At 28.6% G+C, this 20909-nt stretch overlaps 1 protein-coding gene across 1 annotated transcript in view; it reads left to right on the top strand.

Annotated features, from left to right (window-relative positions):
• Positions 1-20909, top strand: part of LOC107437681 (integrin alpha-PS2) — an 85817-nt gene that overhangs the window by 33305 nt on the left and 31603 nt on the right. The window contains exon 4 of the mRNA XM_043045912.2: positions 11922-12042. Within this exon, the coding sequence (XP_042901846.2) occupies positions 11922-12042 (121 nt within the window). The remainder of the gene's footprint in view (positions 1-11921; positions 12043-20909) is intronic.

The raw sequence follows: 20909 nt of genomic DNA, 5'->3' as shown, positions 1-20909 counted from the left end.
ATCATCATAAAGTCAAATATCATCATAAAGTAAAACATTATCATAAAGTAAAATATCATCTTAAAGTTAAATATCATCATAAATTAAAATATCACTGTAAAAGTCTAGAAAATTTACTGTAAAAAAATGCCTTCGCTTAATTGAATGGTTCTTAAAATCAAACCAGATTTTGCAAACTGGTCATAACGACATAAATGATCGTTCTCTACTCTCCTTGTAAAAATTATTCAGAATTCCGTTGAATTCTAAATGATTTATACTTATTACTTGATTGAGAAATATGAAGTAAAAAAAGCATGATAAATAAAAAAACGCAGTTTTTTTTAAAGTGGCAAAAGATCAGGGACTTTCAGAAATGTTATTTTATTCCAGCTTTCATTTTTTTTAAAAAAAAGACATGGGAAAAGATTAAGCATGAGTGACTAGAGATATTAGTTGAAAGAAAAATGTAAAAATGAGTTAATTATATTTAAAAAATCTATTTATTGCAGGTTAATATACTTAACTTTATTAAAACTTTATGTTCAACTACCACAACACTCGACTACCGATTTTTTTTTAATATTTTGCTGTAATAAGGAAGTATGTTTGAATAATATTTTTGAGAAATAAAAACATCTTAAAAAGTAAAAATAGTAATATAAACAAATGAAAGTCTTATAGATTTATGCATTCAGAAAACGCTTTTTAAAAGGAAGTCAAAAGATTAAAGCCAGGAAAATCTGTGAAAAATACTAATCCAATTAGACTTTCAAGCGTCGTGTTGTTATTGATGAATAGTCATCTATATAGATTAAGATGCAAGGGAATCCATAATTTTTCACCTTTTACTCTATTTTATCAGAACAAATCATCAAATAAAAATGGATTAAACGTGTTGGAATGCCATTTTGTAACTTTGATCAGTGATTCTTTTTCATTATTTTTTTCGTATTTTAGAGATTTATTGCTAAAGAAAACAATAGAACAAGGAAAAAAAAGCTTGAACATATAGGCAAATTATTTTTAAAAAAAATTGAAACCGGTTTAAATTTCAGTGTGTAGTCTTAGATCTATTATTTAGAATAATTTTTCTCTGTTTTTTCCGTTTTTTCACTACCTACAAAGACAGTCTAACCCCGCTATAGTGAACCTTCAAGGGACCGAAATTTTAGTTCACTATAACCGGGAGTTCACTATATCCGTTACGCAGGCAATTTAACTAATGGTTCCCAAACTCCTCCCTTTTATTACACATTATTCAAATAAATGACTGAAAAATGTGTTATTTTTCATTACTCTTCGTCTTGCTTACAATTAAAAAATTAGTAATCTTTAGCTGATGAGTAATCCTCAGCATCAGATATGGAAACACTTCCCGACTCTCAGATGATTTTTCCTGAATTTCTGATATTCCGCTTTTTAAACATGTCTAACCTGCCACTCGCGCACATTAAAGTAGTCTCATAAAATCGCTTAGTAAATTCATCGACATTTGTCCAGATATTGGAAGATTGCGCTTCTTCGATTGGTGAACCACTTCAGTAATGCTTTTTCAACATTCTTGTGATCTGCTTTTCTCAACTTTCTCTGCCATTTAAATTTTTTTCATGACCAGAAATTATTAATTGCGTATTTTTCCATAGGTTATAAACTGCAGATTTGGATAGTTTATATTCCCTACAAATGCTATCCGCTTGATTGCATCCTTTTTCAATTTTTCTGATTTGGCCCATTATATCATCAATGGAGAACGTTTTACCCTAACTGCTCTCCATAGTTACATTTGAGACACTTGTTTGCAGGCTTTTTTTTTAAAACTGAATTGAGAGAAAAAAGGAGTTGAAATGAGGGCCTTATCAACACGTATTAGTGTCCAACCCTTTGACCAATAAGGAATAATTACTCATTCCCTCTGACAGAAAATGCATATTGATCCCACTGACACCTTACAGGTGCATCATCTGCCTGGTTGGAAACATCTACTTGGTTTGTTTAGGGATGGGAATGTGAGATAAAAGAAGCAAACAAGAAAAAATGCTTATCCCTTAATTCCCCTCTATCGATGGTTTCAGGAATCGGTATATGCACTTATTTTGAAGTAGAAATTTCAAAATTATTACAAAAAAAAATGAAAAGAAAATCAGTCAAGGACAGAAAAAAGTTCATTATATCCAACTTCTTCACTTTTTTGGTTCACTATATCCATAAAAAATAACATTATACGTGTATATCAAGGCACGGGACCGAACATTTCATTCACTATATCCGGGAGTTCACTATAAACCGTGCTCACTATAGCGGGGTTTGACTGCAATTTTAAAATATAAATGTTTATCACACGATCTTTTAAAAAGCACCATGAACAAAACCCTCACTTTAGACCTTCAACGAAATATGAACTATAATTTACGTACTTTTTAAAAATATTAATTTCAAAATAATTTGTTTTCATGTCTTTAATTGCTTTTAAAAATCGAGTTCATTTTATAACAAGCATTTTAGTTAACAAGTAACAAGAATTTTAGTTATGTTATGTCTGTTTAGTTATGCCTGTATAAAATTAGGCATGCTACGAATTTCTTACATTTAAGCAATTTAATTATGACTTTCACGTTTATTTTAAGAATCAAATTGCTTTATTATTATTACTATTTTAAATTTTTAACAACCTTTTAAATATTGATAACATTATATTTAGGCGCAGTATTCGATTTCAATTGCTTTTTTATTTAGCTCTTAATTAATCATTACAAGTAGTTACAATGTAAACATTTAGGCACCGTATATTACAGTGATATGCAAATATATCAAAGTAAGCATTTTATGAAAAGAGAAGGGTGTAACAGGAATAACTATTCCTTGAAGAAGAGACGATTAATGAGATGAGAATAGAATAGCTTTGCTTGAGTTAACATTTCTTGGAAGCGTGAAACTTAGACCATAAAATTTTAAGTAATTTAACATAGCGTAAAAAAATGGTGTTGAGAGATGCTTTTTTTATTCTTTCCATAAGCTTATTTATACGTTTATATTTTTATTTTTAACATGTTGCTAGGCTCCATATGTTATACCCGATAAATTGAAGTTTGTTTAAGAAGAATTTTATGATAATTAATTCAATTAACTAAATACTTTCTTATATTTACCACCCAACTTATTGAATATGATTATTACATTATTCTTACATTCTGCAACTTACAACATTATTACAAATAGTTCTCAGGTTTCGTTTCCGTACTTTTAAGAATTAATTATAAAATGCGCTTATATGTCCATATTGTCCCAAAGATTTTTTTAAAAAAATTATATTGTGTGAAACATGAAACTAATTATAAAAAAATATTTTTATGTAACTTAATATGAGCTTAATTATTCATGAATCGAAACCGTGACCCAAATAAATTCGTAAAATCAATAAACTGTTTCACTCTTATGAAAAACTAATTTTACCATTTTATTACAGTACAAAAAAATGTAAAATAAAACATTTGCAAAAAAAGTAATACTTATTCACCTAATTTGACAAAGTAAAAAAAAATTAAATACATGGTACTATAAAGTTTGTCTTTTAAGAGCTTAAAATTTGTGATTATCTCAAGGAAGATAGTAAAAATGTTTATTATCTATTTATTACGTTACACTGTGAAAAATTTCGCATCAAGTTCCCGTAAAAAGTATTGGGATAAAGTAGTCAATATGTGCCGATACTTTTAAAAAATCCCCTTATCAGAAAAAAATATTGATAAATTTCAGAAATGTTTCTGATCTTAGAGAACCCATGAAAATATTTCAATTTTAACCAAAATAAAATTTCTTTAAGACTGGTGAAATTTTTAACTGATTTAACAACTTACGACATTTTGTAATGTAGTAGGAGGGAATGATTAAAAATAAAATGCAAAGAAACTATGCAATATTTTTAACTGATCTGACAATTTTCGACATTTTGTGATGTAACTGGTGGGATTAATTGAAAATAGGAAACAAAGAAACTTAGCGAGATTTTTAACTGATCTAACTTGCAACATTTTGTAATGTTTATGTTATTTAAATATTTAATTCAGCTTGTTTTGTAATGACTTCCAGTTTATTATATTCAACGTCATGAATAACTTATTAATGAATTCTTCATTATGATTTAAATATTTATTTTAAGTTGAAAATAAAAAACAGATTGCTAATGTAACAAAACTTATAACTGAGTAAAACATAAACTTGTATTTATGTCTAGTAAATTGTCTTATATTTTATTTTCTCATGAAAATATGTTTATTTATTGGTTTTTAAACACAGATTTATAATTTTATCTTTTATTTTAAGACATCAAAGATTAAAAATTGTTTTTATAAATCTCTCAATATCGCGTAACAAACCGCAAAATATTCAAAAGACAAAATGCGTTATATAGCTATAGCAATTTCCTTTGAAACAACAAATATTTTAAAAATTCAAATTTACTTAATGAACATTAAGTAAGTGTTAAAAAAAATCTAGCAGTTTGAATAATTTTGGTTATTTTGTTTTACTGACACTTTCTCCAATTTTTATTAAATTTTATTAATTCAGAATAAAATAGAAAATTAAAAACTGGATGTTATGGACGAAAATTAATAAAACTTAAGTAAATTTTAAAAAAAAATCTCAATCAATTTAAATAGTTTTTGTTATTTTGTCTTTGCATCATCACATTAACAGCTTTTTTTTTACTAACTTTCATCAATTTAACAAAAAATAATAAAAATAAAAAGCTAGCTGTTATGGTCGAATAAATGTAAATGACACTAAGAATTATTAGAAAAAATATTTAAAGAGCTTGATTTTTCTTTTAAGTGAGTAATATGCATTTAAAATCTTTTAAGATGTATTATATTTATAATAAGGGAATTGTCCAAGTAAAAATTTATAAACCCACATAAACTCTTTATGAAAATCTTTAGTTTAATTATAGCTTCGAATAAAGTAAAAAACCAGCCACTAAAATATCTAATATTTTCCATTAAAAAGATGTTTTCTTTTTTCGACTAATTGTTGTGACATTCCAAATTAAAGTCATCACGTAAAATTAATTATGTCATTTACGGTTATTTTAACTGTCACTAATGTCAAAATGGTCATTATTCTAGATGTCACTTCTGTCAATAGGGTCATTATTTAATTCAATATTAATTAATGAAAAATATAAAAGCACATTAGCAATTAAACTGGTGAAAAAGATATGTTAACCATCCAAGGTTGATTTTCTACTTAGTAAATTTCTGTGTTTATCAAGATATTGAAGCATCCACCTCAACCGTTCTATCTATACCTAATTAACGGAATGAATGATGTTAGTTTTTGCCGCCCTTTTTCAAATTAAATTTATTGCTTTTGCACTAATTGAAATAACTTCTGTTTTCTACCCACTTCTTGTATAATCCACCTATTCAAAAGAAGCGTGTAGAGCAACTGATGTGTATATCACAGCTTGGATCTTGTTTTAGCAACAGCGGGTACTTTCTTAATAAGAAACCCCAGAATGTTTTTGCATAATTAATGTCTTATTCAAAGTTTGTAATATCTTTTTGGGATCTCTTTTTCTCTTCTTTGATCATACACTGATAAAAAAGTATTGCAGCAACTATTAGAATATGGTTAATTTTACCGTGTTTCCGGTTCTATGGGAAGACTAAATTTTTACCGAAGCGCTTTGGTAATGATTTTGGAAAAACTAGCAATAAAATTTGGTTTTTATAATATGTGAAGAAATTTTATTACTATGATTAAATTTGGTTATTTTATGATGATATCTGTCATTTCCATATATAACCATTTATTCGGTTAAATGTACTCTTTAGTTTTGTATTTTTTACTATATGTGGTAATAACTATAATTTTAAAAACCGAAATTTCTGGTAAACCGATGCCATAGGAACCAAATTACAAAATAAATGGTTTAAATACCGTATATTTTAGTTATTATTACCAAAATTATGTTTTTTTTTTAAACATAAATAACCTTACCATACCACCGTACGGTAATTTTACCGAGTTTATTTTCTCCGTGTAGCTTTTGTTACACTTCAACTCTTGGCGATGAAACGTCTTTACGTTTCTTTTGTCTTACAATGAAGGTATAAGACATTATAAGAACAAGTATACTGAACCAATTTCTTAAAATATTTCATGCAATGACTTACTAAACACAATGCATTTAAAACAAACTTGAAACTTCGGATTTGGTTATAAAATTAATAAATATAATTTGTTATATAAATAATTATATATGTTATATAAATATAACTGTTTTTAAAAATATAAATTATTATTTAAAAACAATTTATAACAATGTTTCAGGTCAATCATTCCTTGTTATCCTAAAGTTAATAAAATATGATGGTTGGAAATATTTATACTGTGCATATGTAATATACAGAATCAGAAATCAGAACATCTATAGTAAAAACTTATTATAAAATACAATTTACAAATCAAAATAGTTTTCAATAAAAAAAATTATGAATCGTTACCTTTGCTTTGTTGAAGAAGAATAATGATAAGAAGTTATTTCTTTGAAGTAGTCGAAAAAAGTTTCGAAAATTGAACTTCTATAAAAGTTATACATGCTATTATATTAGTTCGAAAATGCTTCATCACAGAAGTTTTGAGTGAAAAGCATTTTTTTCCTAACAACGATAGTATACAAATTTTTAAAAATCGTTTGCTTTCACTTTTTTTTTAAGAAAAAGCAATTGCAAACGATTTTTTTCTTTACAATTTTTCTCGTGCATTGAAGTTGATACCTCACTGAGAAGACGAAAATAGAGCAATCAGTCTCGTGAAGCCAATAATAATTTATAAAAAGATGGTTGTTCTGGATGTGATTTTAAGCTTAGTTACAATGGAGGGGGGCAAAAAATATTTTTAATGGAAAATACATGGCAGTATTAAGGATTTTATTCCTTAACACTACCATTTGGTAGTAATAAAACCTTTTTATCCGTTAATATTCCAATGATAACTTGCGTGGTTAATTTTTATAAAGAATGACCAAAAATTTTCTAAATTCATATTTTACACTCTAATGTTCAAACGCATTGCATATCACGTGTATCTCAAAACGACTTTATGTAGTAACTCAAAAAATTTCGTGCTTTATTATTTAGAAATTTAAATTCTATATAAATTTACATAAATTTAAATTTGATTTTCAAATAACCAGTTTACCATTTTTTTTTCTTACTTTTTTTACAGTGAGCTAGAAGGATTTTCGCGAATAGTTTCCTGGAATTTTTCTCTAGCTGAATGCATCACGCCCTTAACTTTGAAGTGGCAATAAGCTTTTTTTTCTCGAAAAAAATAATAACAAGAATCGACTTTATCGTATCCACCCCAATTCCATTTAGAGTCTGAGCTAATCCATTCTTATTCTAACTGTAAAGCCTGTCATTTGTTATTCGCCATTTTTTTTTTCTTTTCATTTCGTTCACTAGTTTCATTTCCAAGATAAGCTAGGAAGCCTGTCCAAAACGAAACAAGCATATAAAAAAAGCAACAATAAAGTGGAAATGATGTGCTCTGCCTCCTCCCACGCCTTCTAGGTGTGCTTTAACAGATGAGCGAACATTTTTTTTTTTCCTAGGGAGAGAAGTGTTCGCTCTTGTGTCTTGTGCGTAAAAAATTGATGAATGGACCAGGGAGTGATTGTGATGAATTCATTTATTCTGTGTTTTGTTAACTCTTGACTCTGTCATCGAGAATTTTTTTCTCATCAGTGGCACACAACAATGCTGTGTTGTTGGCCAAAAAAAATTCTGAAGTTGGCACGCTAAGAAGGTTAAGAACTTAATTTTTTTTTTTATAAATTTATTTTTTATTTCAAAAATAAAGTAAAATTATTTCAAATATAAACACTATTTTATTTTAGAAACACTGTTGTGAGGCTTTATTTGTAGGAAAATTTTTATTTCTGCCTTACTTATTAAGGATTAATAGATACTTCAACCCACTTTTCTTTCTAGATTTCTAGATGTGGATGTATTTCCTTTTAAAGTTATAATCTATACATCTATACATCTATACATAATAATAAAAGCGGCTGTGTGTGTGTGTGTGTGTCTGTAATCACAATATATCGCCCCAGAAGCCTCGCCCAGGCACGAAACTCGGCACATAATTGTGTTTTGACATAATGAAGAAGTATTTTTTTTCTTTTTCAAAAATTTGGATTAGTTATTTAGTTATCAGTCATTTTGTAAGTCTATGCTTTTCGTCTGCTTTTTCGTCTTCAAAGAGCCATATTCAAAAAACTATTAAAAAATGCATATACTTTTCCCCACTCTTATAAATGTATGCTAATGCGAACCTTACAATTGAAATATTAATTTTCGACAACTTAAACCAATAATATACGAAGGAATTAATAATTTAATTGTAAAGTTCGCATTAGTTTACATTTATTAAAGTGGAGAAAAGTTTAACTTTTGTATTAAAAATGTGGCAACATATTCGATACGTAAATAGAACGCTTCGCTTTGATATATTTGTCGCTGTTCATAATTGTTATAATAAGTTTTTCTTCTTCTTTCCACGCTCTTTTTTTTTTTTCTTAAGCGAAGACGATAATTTTTATAGCGATATTGTAGTACTTTGTACAACTAAAAATTCTTTTCACAACACTTTAAAAATATTTACTTTATTTTCTTTATATATACAGAGAACAGTCGGCAAAGAATTCGATTAGGTTGAAAAACATTTCGCTAAAAAGGAACGAATTCCAAAAGAAAAAATAAACAACTTAAAGAATAAAAATGCTGATGCCAGCCAATTTTTTGAAAGTTAACTTAGAAATAACAAACCAAACGATGTTAAATAACAAACCAAACGATGTTAACAAAATGACGTAGAAAGCGCAACTAGATCAAAATTATACAAGCACAACTAGATCAAATTATAATACCTGAGTGCTTGACGTAACAGATATAGAAATAGAATTTGATACCATAAAAAATTATATAGAAATAGAAATTGATACCATAAAAAATTTATTCGTTTTCGTGTTCTTTTCATGTATTTAGCATTTTAGTTTTTTTTTTCTTAAGCGTTGTAGCTATATAATTTCAAACATCCTCAAGAGCTATAACACATCTGCAGCAGAACTGGATATGAAGACAAAATTGCAGGACAGGAACACTTTAATTGTCCACTAATCTTCAGATTTCCTGCTATGTTTTAAAAAACTTTATTTGTGAAAACCTTCAGCGTGGCGGACAGCTGGCTGCCTTAGGCGGCTAGTAAGTAATATAAGTAAATAATCAGATAACTTCATCAAATAACTTTTCTGACAGTGAAGAATAGAACTAACTGAAAAGAATTGAAGAAAATTGAATTTTATTTTATTTTTTTAAAAATTTGTTGCGTTATTGAGAATTGTAATTTTTTTATTAATTAATATCTCTACAAAACATTAATTAAATAAAAACGTAAAATTTTAGAACAATTAAATAAAACTAATTAAATTTTTTATAAGACCAAAAAAAGAAAGTTTATTATTTACAAAAATTTTCAGTCAAAAAATAGCAACAATATTTTCTCTCGTTCTTTATTAAAAAATATCATAGCAAACGTTAACATAAAACACGCTGATCCTGATAACCAATTTTTTCTTAATTTTTAATACCTATTCTTACAGTTAATGGTAGTTATTACAATACTTTTTTAATAATTGAAAAAATAATTAATATTGGTTTCAAGTAACCCTTTAGGGTGAAAGCATGATTCATTTCCTTATGCTACTAAATATACTAAAATTTAGGAAACAATGAATATGCTAGGAACTACTCACAAAAGTGAGAAAAACTTAATCAAATGCTATGTTCATTTTCTTAAACAGCTAAGTTCTAAGCACGTTTCCTTTCCTAAAAACGCATTTTAAGTCATTAACATTTTCTTACGTGCTCAATTTGAGCAGTGTTCGTCATCTTTAACAAGAATTTTGAGCTTCAGCCATTTTCTTAAACACGCATTTCGATCTGTGTCTATTTTCTTAAACACGATTTTCGAGTTGTGTCCAGAATGAGAAGCTCCCTATCGACATGCTCCCTTATGAGATATTTCTCCAAGTCGGATGGAATGTCTCAAAAGGAATGTCACATTCTTCTTATTGTACTTCAGAAAAATCTATGAACCAGTGACTTCCTGACAATTTTCTGTATTGAGACGACATGAACCTATAAAAAAATTCGAGTCACTAGCTTTAGATCTATTTGGTAGTAGTGTTTAAAAATTTTAGGAAAATAGGAAGTTTATTAAATAGGAAGTTTTTAAAAAGGATGTTTTTGTTATAGATATGAGGAATATCAGCACATAAAAGCCAAAAGTGGGTCCATGCAAAGGTTGACAACGGGAAATACTAAGTGACACAATTCACCATAGCGATTTTTTTTAAGAGGATTCATTTTTAATATCTGAAATATTTTTGTAGTTTAATAAGTGAAAAATACGCTCAAAAATATTTTAAATCATTTGAGGGAATGTCTTTTAATGTTGGGAATCCGATAGTTTTTTAAATCTTTTTTAGTCGAAGATACTTTTCCAGTCAAACTTATTATATCTACATTTATTTATTGCATGCATTTATTTACCAGTAGTAAAATTGGACAAAAAAAATTTCTGGTGGTGATTTTTATTTTTTAATGGAGGATACTTTTTAGAAAATGATTTTAGTAGGGGTTATTTTTCCAACCAAATTTATTATATCTCCAATTCAGAATTTCAAGAAAATAACAAATAAAAGAAACATTTATAATTAATAGATTTTTTCGGGCGAAATTGGGAATTCTTACCTTTCTTTTGAGAGGGAATGGGTATTTTTAAATATCTCTTTTGGTGGGGTATTTTTTTCAATCATAATTTTTTTTTAAAGAATATTTCTTAATATTAACTTACAAAGAATTGAAAAATAATGTCATGATTTGTGCCGTACTCTCAAAGCAAAAGAATAATTTAGTTTTAATGCTCAAGAATTCTTTTTTGAAACATTAAAATACAAACAAATTATTACAATATTACATCCTAACTGCTTATTCTTATAATCCTGCTGTAATTTATTTGAAATTTGGAGAAAAAATTCTACGTTTGAAACTTCATTTCTTAATCTAGGTTTACCTGCATGGAAAAAAATATATATGTATGGTCAAAACTACCAGAATATGGTACCGTGTTTCCGACTTTATAAGAACACTAAAAAATACGGTCATTTTTACCGAAGCATTGGTAAGGACTTTTGGTTGATTGGTTGGTTCTAATGCCATTTGCCATACTAGCAAGCCTGCGTGGTAAAAATGAACAGATTTAAGGCAGAGGGTGCGCTTCCTCTTTTCAGTGGTGCCATCTATGGCCAAGAATTCGACTTCTGCCACATCATACATCACACCTGTTTGTAATGACTTTCGGTAAAATTAACAAATAAATATGATTTTATTACTGTTGTGTTCGGTTGTAAATGTACTAAAATTTTGTCAATTTTATCATAATATTTTAAAGCGTGAGATAATAACCATTCATTCGTTTTAATTTACTTTTCAGTTTTTGGATTCTTATTAAATATATTGCAATAAGAACTAGAGTTTTGAAAACCATGAATTCCGGTAAATCATTATCACACAGATGCAAAATTGCCAAATAAATAGTATAAATGCCGTTTAATTTTGTTTTATTACCAGAATTATGGTTTATAGCCAGAAATATCATTACCATACAAGTATTGCAATTCTACTAGAATTTTTTCTTCCGTGTTCTAAGTGGGTTAAAGAAAATTTACCATTACCTATTTGCCATTACATTATTTATACCAAACCAGTACTTGTCATCATTTTAAAGTTTTGGTTCCACAAAATCCTGACTTACAACACTTATGTTTATAATAAACAAATGTTTTTTTAAAACTTTTTTTTCTATTCTAGGCTTGTGCTCCTCGCTATGTCTATTACTCAGTTAACAATATTAGGCGGGAACCTGTGGGTACTTGCTGGATTGCTAGAAATTCCATGGCCAACTTTCAAGAATACTCGCCTTGCAGAACATGTGAGTACAAAATTTCTTAAGTAGTATACAAATCAGTTTCTTTATTAATTGATGAAAATCATTTACCTGGGAATCACATTTAAATCAGTATGATCACGCAGTAGAAATTTGATTACCACTATTACGTTCTCGTGAAAAAATCGCAGTCTCGCTTAAAACCAATCAGAACTTTTGCAATTATAAAGAGTTAGAATTGAAGCGTATGTGAATATTCATCATACATTTTTTAGTCATCCTAAGTTTATCTAAAGCTGAATGTTTATTAACTAATAGAAACTACAGAAATTGGTTTGTGAAAATGTTTTGTATCTTTAAAATACGATGCGTTTCGTTTTGACCACCCTTAGCAATATTTCTGGAATCCTTGTCCAACATTGAATAAAAATTACAAGAATTAGAGGTCGCAAATCACCATTTAGAGGGTCTCATGACTCTTTGTCGTATTAAAATCATACAAAAGTGCGAAGCATTTAAAATAACTAAGACTTACAAGAAATTAAGTAGAATTCTGATTTTTAAACTAACCAAAGTAGACATTTTAAACAATAATCTAACCTCTTTAAAATAAAATACATTTTTTATAGCTTACATTAATATATGAGATAAATTTTTGAAATTTGAAAAAAACTTACAATTTGCTGTGCGCTCTAAAATGAACTAAGTTTATTTACAAATTCAGCAAAACATTTCTTAAATAATAGATAAAAATTGTATCTACACATCATACGTATCGTATACATCATTTTATATTAAAAAAATTAAAAATTTATCCAATTTTAAAAAATTTTAATTTAAAAATTATCAACAACAATGTTCAATGTTAAAAATGTTCAATGTAGTTGAAGCAATTATAAAATCTATTTAGCACAAGTAATGTCTAAATATTCATAAATAATTTTTAAGTAATAATTTTTGTAATATCATATAGTCTTTCAGACGTCGTGCATGCAGGCTCAAACTTTCACTTTTGTGAAAAATCAAATTAAGGACAAAAAATTGAAAATAAAATTTGAAAATTAATATAGTATAACTCCGATAACTGTTTTTTGAAGATAATTCCGGAAGTTTTTTGAGTATTGACAAACTCTTGGTCTCAAACTGCTTAGAAAAAAGGAGGCATAAAATTTTTTTTCGACAGAAAAAAAAAATTCTTGAAGGTAAAAGTTCATGTTCAAAAGTTCAATAACACCTTTAGACAAAATTTCTGAATTCTAACGAACCAAGAACCGGAATGATTAATAAATACCAAAACCTATTTAATAGTTGAAATTTTTATTTTTCAATTTCCCAATTCGATTGTAGAAATTACAAGTGATTTGAATAAAAACAATGCATTTAGAAAAAAAAATAATTTTAAAAAAATTTTTCAATTGCTATCGTTTTAAGCTAGGCTTTAGTACATACACCCTAGAATACATAATTTTCAGCAAATATGACTTCATAAATATTATAATACATTTTAGTAATAGGAAATGTACATTATTTCGAGTATGAAGATTGCCGTAAAACTTAATTGTAGTTGTTTTTCGAAAAATAAGTAAATGAAAATCAAGTGAAATAAGTAATTTATCTTTTCAAAATTCATAAGTTTCTAATTGGGATTTATTATCTTAAACTGGTCGTTACGTTCGGTCGTAAAAATTTTTATCTATTGGATGCTCACAACTACTCAATGCATGCATCTATTTAAAGCGCATTTTTATGATCTGACAGGAATGCAGTTCGAAAACCACCTTTCATGTCCAAACATAATGGATGTCAGAACATGATACTTTTTGTAATCAGTAAGCATAAATTATAGTTCTAAGGATTTTGTAATCTATAAGCACATTCTTTAACTAAAAACCTTTTTTTAATATTTTTTTCATAAAGAAAATACATAATACAATTGCAAAAATATGTAATAAATTAAATATCTATGTTATGTAAAACGCTTTACGTACGTTGTAATAAAATAAATTTAATTAATTTTTCAAGCTTTGGCTAAGGCGTTTCAAGGGTTTATATAAAGCAAATCAGTTAAACGCTGTGTTTCATTATTCCATATTTTAAGTTTAAGTTACATTTTATTTTGTGTGATGTTAAAGAACTATTTACAGAGGAATATTTTATCAACAATTTATTCTTCAAAAAGTATACAAAGCTAAATGGAAGAAACGTATGCATTGTGCAAGTAGAGCGACCAATCAGTGAGCGACATGGAGGCGGAACTCTTAATATAATATTAAAATACATAAATAATAAAATACACATAACAATTACAACAAAAAAAATCAGTATAACTCTTATATTTCTCATGAGGAATATGTATTTACATATATTAAATTATAAAATTTATTTGCCAATAAAATAGTGCAAAAGAGGCTTTTTTTTCCTTAATATTTCAATAATCATTATTTTTAAGTAAATAAATTTCCCATCGTATCGGTGCATTTTTCGCAAATCTTTCATAAATAAGCAAACAATTAAGTAATTTATTTTTTCTGTCCTGAAACGAAAAACACAGGCTGCATAACTTCTGATAGTCCCGAGGTCTTTATGATAATCCCGAGGTTAGAATTTTATTACAAAAGTAAAGTGATGTCAATTTCATTTTTTTAGGTGTGCCAAAAATAAAATATTCTTACTTTTAGTCAGCTTCAAAAACGTAATTTTTGAAATTAATTTTACCTTATTGTTTAGTTATTTTCAGTTTTTTTCCCTCCGTTTATTGGTTTAAATCAGCAAGCCAATTAAAATTTGATTGGTGAAAAATTATAGCTTTTAGGGAACAACTGCAATTCGCATAAGCTTCAGGCACAGAGCTCCTCTTGAAAACATGCACTAGGGCTATATGGTATAGGTAGTCGAAATTTTGATTGATGATAAGTTCTTTTTGACGATAAAATAGCGATCGATTTTAATTCTGCCTACAGCACTTAGAGAACGATTGTAATTTGTATTACAATCCAGCACAAAATTACAGTTCAGTTTTAAAAACTCAGTCCTGTTGGACTATGGTCGAAATTTTGATTGACTATTCGGTGACAAAATTAAGATAAATTCTTTTCACATAGGCCAGGAAATGATTGAAACATTTGTTGTTATCAAGTGCGGAACGGCAGGAGAGATTCGAGTGCTCTAGCCAGTCTAAAATTGGTTGAAATTTTGATTGTAATTTTCCACCCTCACGCACACCTTTTTGAGTTAATAAAAACGGAGTAGTAAAAATAATATCAAGTCACAAAATTCGATTGTAATTTAAATAAAAATTTATCCTCCACGTATGACACTAATCAACTTTTTAATGATGATTTCTCAAGAACAGATTTGTTTATAAGCAATTTTGGGCAAGATGAGGCACGATTTTAAAAAATGTAGTCTACAGTAAAGCAGCGTTGCCATGTCAATTAAAAGAAAAAAAAGACTTTTTCAAATAAAATGAAAAAAAAAGGAAATCGTGGAGGCACTATATGACTAACAGCTCATTGGAATCTACCAAGTATTTTATGCTCTTAAAACTTCTACGGGTGACAAAAATTATAAATTAATAAATAAACAAATGATAAAGTAATAATAATAATGAATAATAATTTTAGATCAGTTTTAAAGCAAAGTAAGAAATGGAAATGCCATCTAAAAATAACTGAATTTCCAATTATCATTAACGGGTATAAAATGTAAATATAAAACTCAAATAAATCCTTTTTATTCGCTCAGAGCTACGTGACGTACCTAAACAATTACTTCATGCAACTATTTTAGGCGCTTTTTTATGATCTGACAAAAATACAGTTAAAAATCACCTTTTATGTCCAAATATAATGAATGTCAGAACAGGCTACTCCTTGTAAACGTTCAGCAAAACTGATGGCGCAAGCTCGTTTAGCTAACCATAAATTCCCTCCTCAACTTAAAAGCTTCCAAGAAACATCTTTCTTTTCATGCGATATCCCAAAAAACCGAACGACATTAATTAAACTCAACCTTTCGGCCTGTTCCATTCTCATTTGTCCCACAAAAAAAAGAAGAAGAAAAAGTGATACCCTCCTTCTCTTGTCAGTAATAATAACTTGTTCTAAGCGAAATTTCCATTCATACGCAGATTAATGTCGAGTACTTGTTGTTGCCATTTTTATTGTCCATTCATTTATCTTTTTAATTGAAAAAGAAGGTTGTAACTCATGAGCACTATGTCCATGCTGTCCGAGATGTAAAACTTTGGAGACAAGTCGTAATTCAGACTTTTTTTTCCTCACTCTTTTATTTAGTTGTTTGTTTTGGCCTTTAAGAGCCAGTGACATTAATAAAAAAAAAGTTTCGAAAATTGAGACGAATTTTGTTTTGACCGAACGTTCTTGACGCCGTTCGAGACGGATCTTCTTCAAAACGGATTTATTATTAGTGGTCATCCGAATGCAGCACACGTTCGAGTAAAGTAATTGGGTGTATAGATTTTGATTTAAGGGAGATCTCATGTGTGATTAGATCTTAAAAATTATCAGCCATCAGTTCTTTAAAAAGTTATAGTTAATCTCCTAAAAAAATTGCTATATTTTTTAAAACAATTAAGTAGGCTTATGCTGTATATAGTTCTTTTACAAGTCTGTTACAATAAATATTTTTATTAGGTGAAATATGAAATCGAAATCAATTATTCAGACATTAAATTGACCTGCCAATTTTAATTTCAAAAGTTTGATTATTGATCAATCATTTTTCGTTTTACATAGAATCTTTAGCATTGTAAGATTTACGGTGTCATGGGCCTACGTGCACAAAGTTTAAATACTCATAAACGGGGCAGAAACAAGTCGTGTTTACCGTAGGACACGGGGCAAATGCATGGCGAAGATAAAATATGCAACGGTAAAAAACCCTTTTGCAGTGGTAATCCTTAGCATTTGCCCAAGGCTCTTTTGCATTTACCCAAGCAAAAAGACTTATCTCTTAAAAAATACTTTTACCATAGTACATGGGAGCAAATATAAAGAGTTACCGCTGCAAAAAGATTTTAACCGTTCGACAAGGGAGCAAATGCAAAGTGTGACAACTTCAAAAAGATTTAAACCGTAGGACATGGGAACAAATGCAAAAGGTTACAACTGCAAAAAGATTTTAACCTCAGAACATGGGAGCGACAGCTGCAAGGAGTTGTTTATAAGACATTAAGTTCAAACAAAACTTTCCGGAAAAATCTGGACAGTTTTAATGTAATTGTGACATTATGTTAGCCGAATCAATTTTTAATGATAGAACACAAGTTTAGAAGAAATTAGATTGTTTCATACAAATAAAAAATTAAATAGCCCATTTTAAGAATTCTTAGTTTGTGGTTTAATTGTTTGTAATTTGTTAAACGGAATTTGAGAAAAAAGAAACTAATTACACCGCTAACTTTGTAACATATAAAGTTCAATTATTTACTAATAGTGAGGGAAAGGGGAATTATTAACTTGCAAAGAAATTCATTTATTTATTTCGAAAATTAACACAATAGTAATAAAGTTGTTACATTTTTCTTTTATTAATTAAGAGGGAACACCACAATGACACTTTTTGAAAAATTAGTTTTTTGTTATTGTGTAGAATATTATTCTGCTCATCATCTTCGAGAATATTTACCTAAAAGTAGTATAAACTGAAACTCATATAAATTAATCAGTTACGGCATGCATATGTGTAATAGATTTTTTACCCACTTTAAATGAAACTTATATATATTTAAAAATCAGAATTTCCAGTAAACTGTTATCAAATGAACGGAAAAATTACCAAATGAATGGTTTAAATATTGTATATTTTGGCTTCGTTAACCAGCATTTTTTTTCTTCTTTTTTTACTAGAAAAGTCATTACCATACAGTACGGAAATTTAATTTTACCAGAATGTTTTTCTAAGTGTATCTTGGGAAATTTTTATTTTATAATTTAAATAAGAGAAAAAAAACTACTTTAACTATTAAAACAGCCAACTTAGCCAATTAGTCTAAGAAAATGTTAATAGCCTAATTTAAATTAACATTAAAATCCCACTTTACTATAAAATAAATTATCGTTGGACATAAATAAAAGAAAAATTATAATGGATTGTTATACAGAAAATAAGAATGAATGCAAACGCTCCTTCAGAATGTGAGATAGCCTTAGGATTTGATTGCAAATCCTCACTTGCTTAATGTAGTTATTTTTCTTTTGATTGCTAAACTAAAGACACATTTTTCTTTTTTCCGCCCACTTAATTCTAATTCTAGAAAATATGTGTGACATCACGTCTTAATGTATTGTTAAAATAAAAATAAAATGGAATTCTGCTGTGCATATTTATTACCACCGCATTGTATTCATTGTGTTTTCCGACAGCTATGTTGAATTTATATTTTGCTATGACACATCAATGTGTCTTTATGTTCTTTTTTTTTTATTTCGATGACCGAAGGTAGGAATCTTGAAATTATATTTAGTGTGAGAATATTTGATATGGAATTCTTTTACTTCCGAATGAGCTAGTTTATTCTAGGTCCAGATTTTTTAAATAGATCTCAGTTTTATAATTCAAGAGGAGGATGTAATTCCTTTACTTAGTATTATTATTACATTTTAGAGGCAATGAAATATGTTTTTAATCTCCTTAGTCCTTTAAAAATTAGTGTTATTAGGAATTAAGCATAAAGTTTTCCGAATTAGACAGACAATTCGAGGGTTGCAGGATTAGCAAATTCAAAACTACTGGACTTCAATAACTTTTGTACTTCAATAAATCAAATTGAAAAATTTGATTTAAAATCTTAGCCGACTGAACAGACTTTGTCTCTTAATTTTCTTTCAGAAACATTTAAATTTAGAGTCTAACTTTTAGCCTTGAAAATAGTAGGAAAAGAAATAAACCATCTGTGCGAGCAAGCACTTGCTGGGTGAAACTAACCCACATTTGTTCCACGTGGAAAACCATGAAAACCGTCTATATTTAGTCCGATGAGAATTGAGTTCTAATCCATTATTCTTCCACCAATGAAGAAAATTCATTTCAAAAGCTGCAGTTTAAAATTCTATCATCCATCGCTAGGATTCTAACTTTTTTCACCTGTGCTAAAATGCATCCAGTCCATGCATTTTTTATTTACTTTTGCTTTTATATATCAGGGATTTTGTAAAGCCAATCCATATCGGATTCGTGGATACTATGGTATTTTTGATTCCCATACAGAAGTCAAAAAAGGCAACTGAGATGGGGCAAACTTGCCTACGTGGAAGCCTACTTGCCTACTTTTTTTTTTCGCCAATGAGAATAACTTATACTCGTTTTAAATGGAGAAGAACATTCAAACCCAGGATCCATCTACCACTGATGATATTTTAAGACAACACTGTTGTCGTTGCTATTAGAGAGTGATACACAACTGAATTTCGAACCAAGAGCACTTTATTGGAAGGGGTGTGTTCTAATACATCAGCTTTTCTGGCCTTATACCTTTACAGTTTCGTTTTATTTCATAATCTTTATTATTATAATATCATTGAACTCATGGATCAAAATTAGGTCTAACTGGCCATCGTGAAGGACTTCCGCATTGAAGGAAGGAACACCACGAACACCTTCCGCAGTTAGCCTGGCAGTAAAGGGACTGATCCGTTAGCCTTAGAAAATATTGTACATCAGCACTGTGGTCGGTGCGAGTTGGGAGCCTTATAATATCTTTACCATTAAATGAATCATGAATTGCGGTTGTTCAGACTTCAAAGCAATAAAAAAAAATTACAGATACATTTATTAATATATAATCTACCATAACACCAGTTTTTTAAGAATTTCTTAGTAAATTAAATAAAATTCATGAAGTATAAATTTCAATTTAAATTATTAAAATAATGCTCTACGTAAATGTATAAATTTCAAGGTTTCTTCCATGTTTATCAGATTTCTTCATGTAAAAGAATAAACGACATTGCAAGGAAACGGAGCAATCTCTCATTATTCATTTCGGTTTGGTAGAATACCTTTATCTGTTTAAGATCTTACCTTGGCAATTTGGCGGAAGGTGGAACTCCAGATTTTGGTAGATCAAGTTCCGTCGGTCTGCGCGGGGGAAAAAAATAACGAAATAAAGAAACCAAGATTCTATGAATAGAGACCTTTTCCAACTTCTCGACGCCTTTTTGGTGACATTACAATTTTTTTTTTCCTAGTTCTTTTCTTCCGGTATTTTTTTGCATCTCTGAAAGAAATAGCACAAAAAAAATTGTTTAGGGAATAGGGTAAAAAAAAACTACCAGCAGTGACTTTTTGTGACTGAAAACTGTGACGTCTTCGTGTCATTATTAATGTTCAAGTAAATTATTCTAACGTTTTATAAATAAGTGTAGGTTCGTGTCAGCATCTTTAAGGTAATCAAAATAAAACAAGTTGCTTTTTAAAGATTAGCATTTGAGTAATGTTTGACCTTCTGCTGAAGGTATACAGATGATGCTGTAACCATACAGACGATGATGGATTAGAAAAGCTAATGCCAGCTCATAAAAGCAAGTTCAAATATAAAACTGAGATTTGTATCTCTTTTATCAAATGAGATTAATTGCGCTTGAAGGCTGCATTGAATATTTTCTTTCTGTAGCTTCATGTATAGTCCATAGTCATAGCTGCCAACTCTACTGGATTTTCCAGTAGACTACTGGATTTCGCAAGTTTCTCCTGGTCTACTGGCTTAGTTAAAATTCTCATGGTTTTCGTACATTTTAGAAAACTCCCTAAAAGTGAGTAAGGTTCCCAAAAAAAAAATCTCAATAAAAATCCCTAAAATTCCCTATAAGAAAAATATTTAGTACATTATGCAGCAATTATCATGAAATTTATATTATTTCATTAATCTACTGGAATTTTTAGTATCCATG

This window comes from Parasteatoda tepidariorum, chromosome 10 (genome assembly GCF_043381705.1).
Source record: "Parasteatoda tepidariorum isolate YZ-2023 chromosome 10, CAS_Ptep_4.0, whole genome shotgun sequence".
Taxonomy (NCBI): domain Eukaryota; kingdom Metazoa; phylum Arthropoda; class Arachnida; order Araneae; family Theridiidae; genus Parasteatoda; species Parasteatoda tepidariorum.
This window is presented reverse-complemented; position numbering and strand designations above follow the sequence as displayed.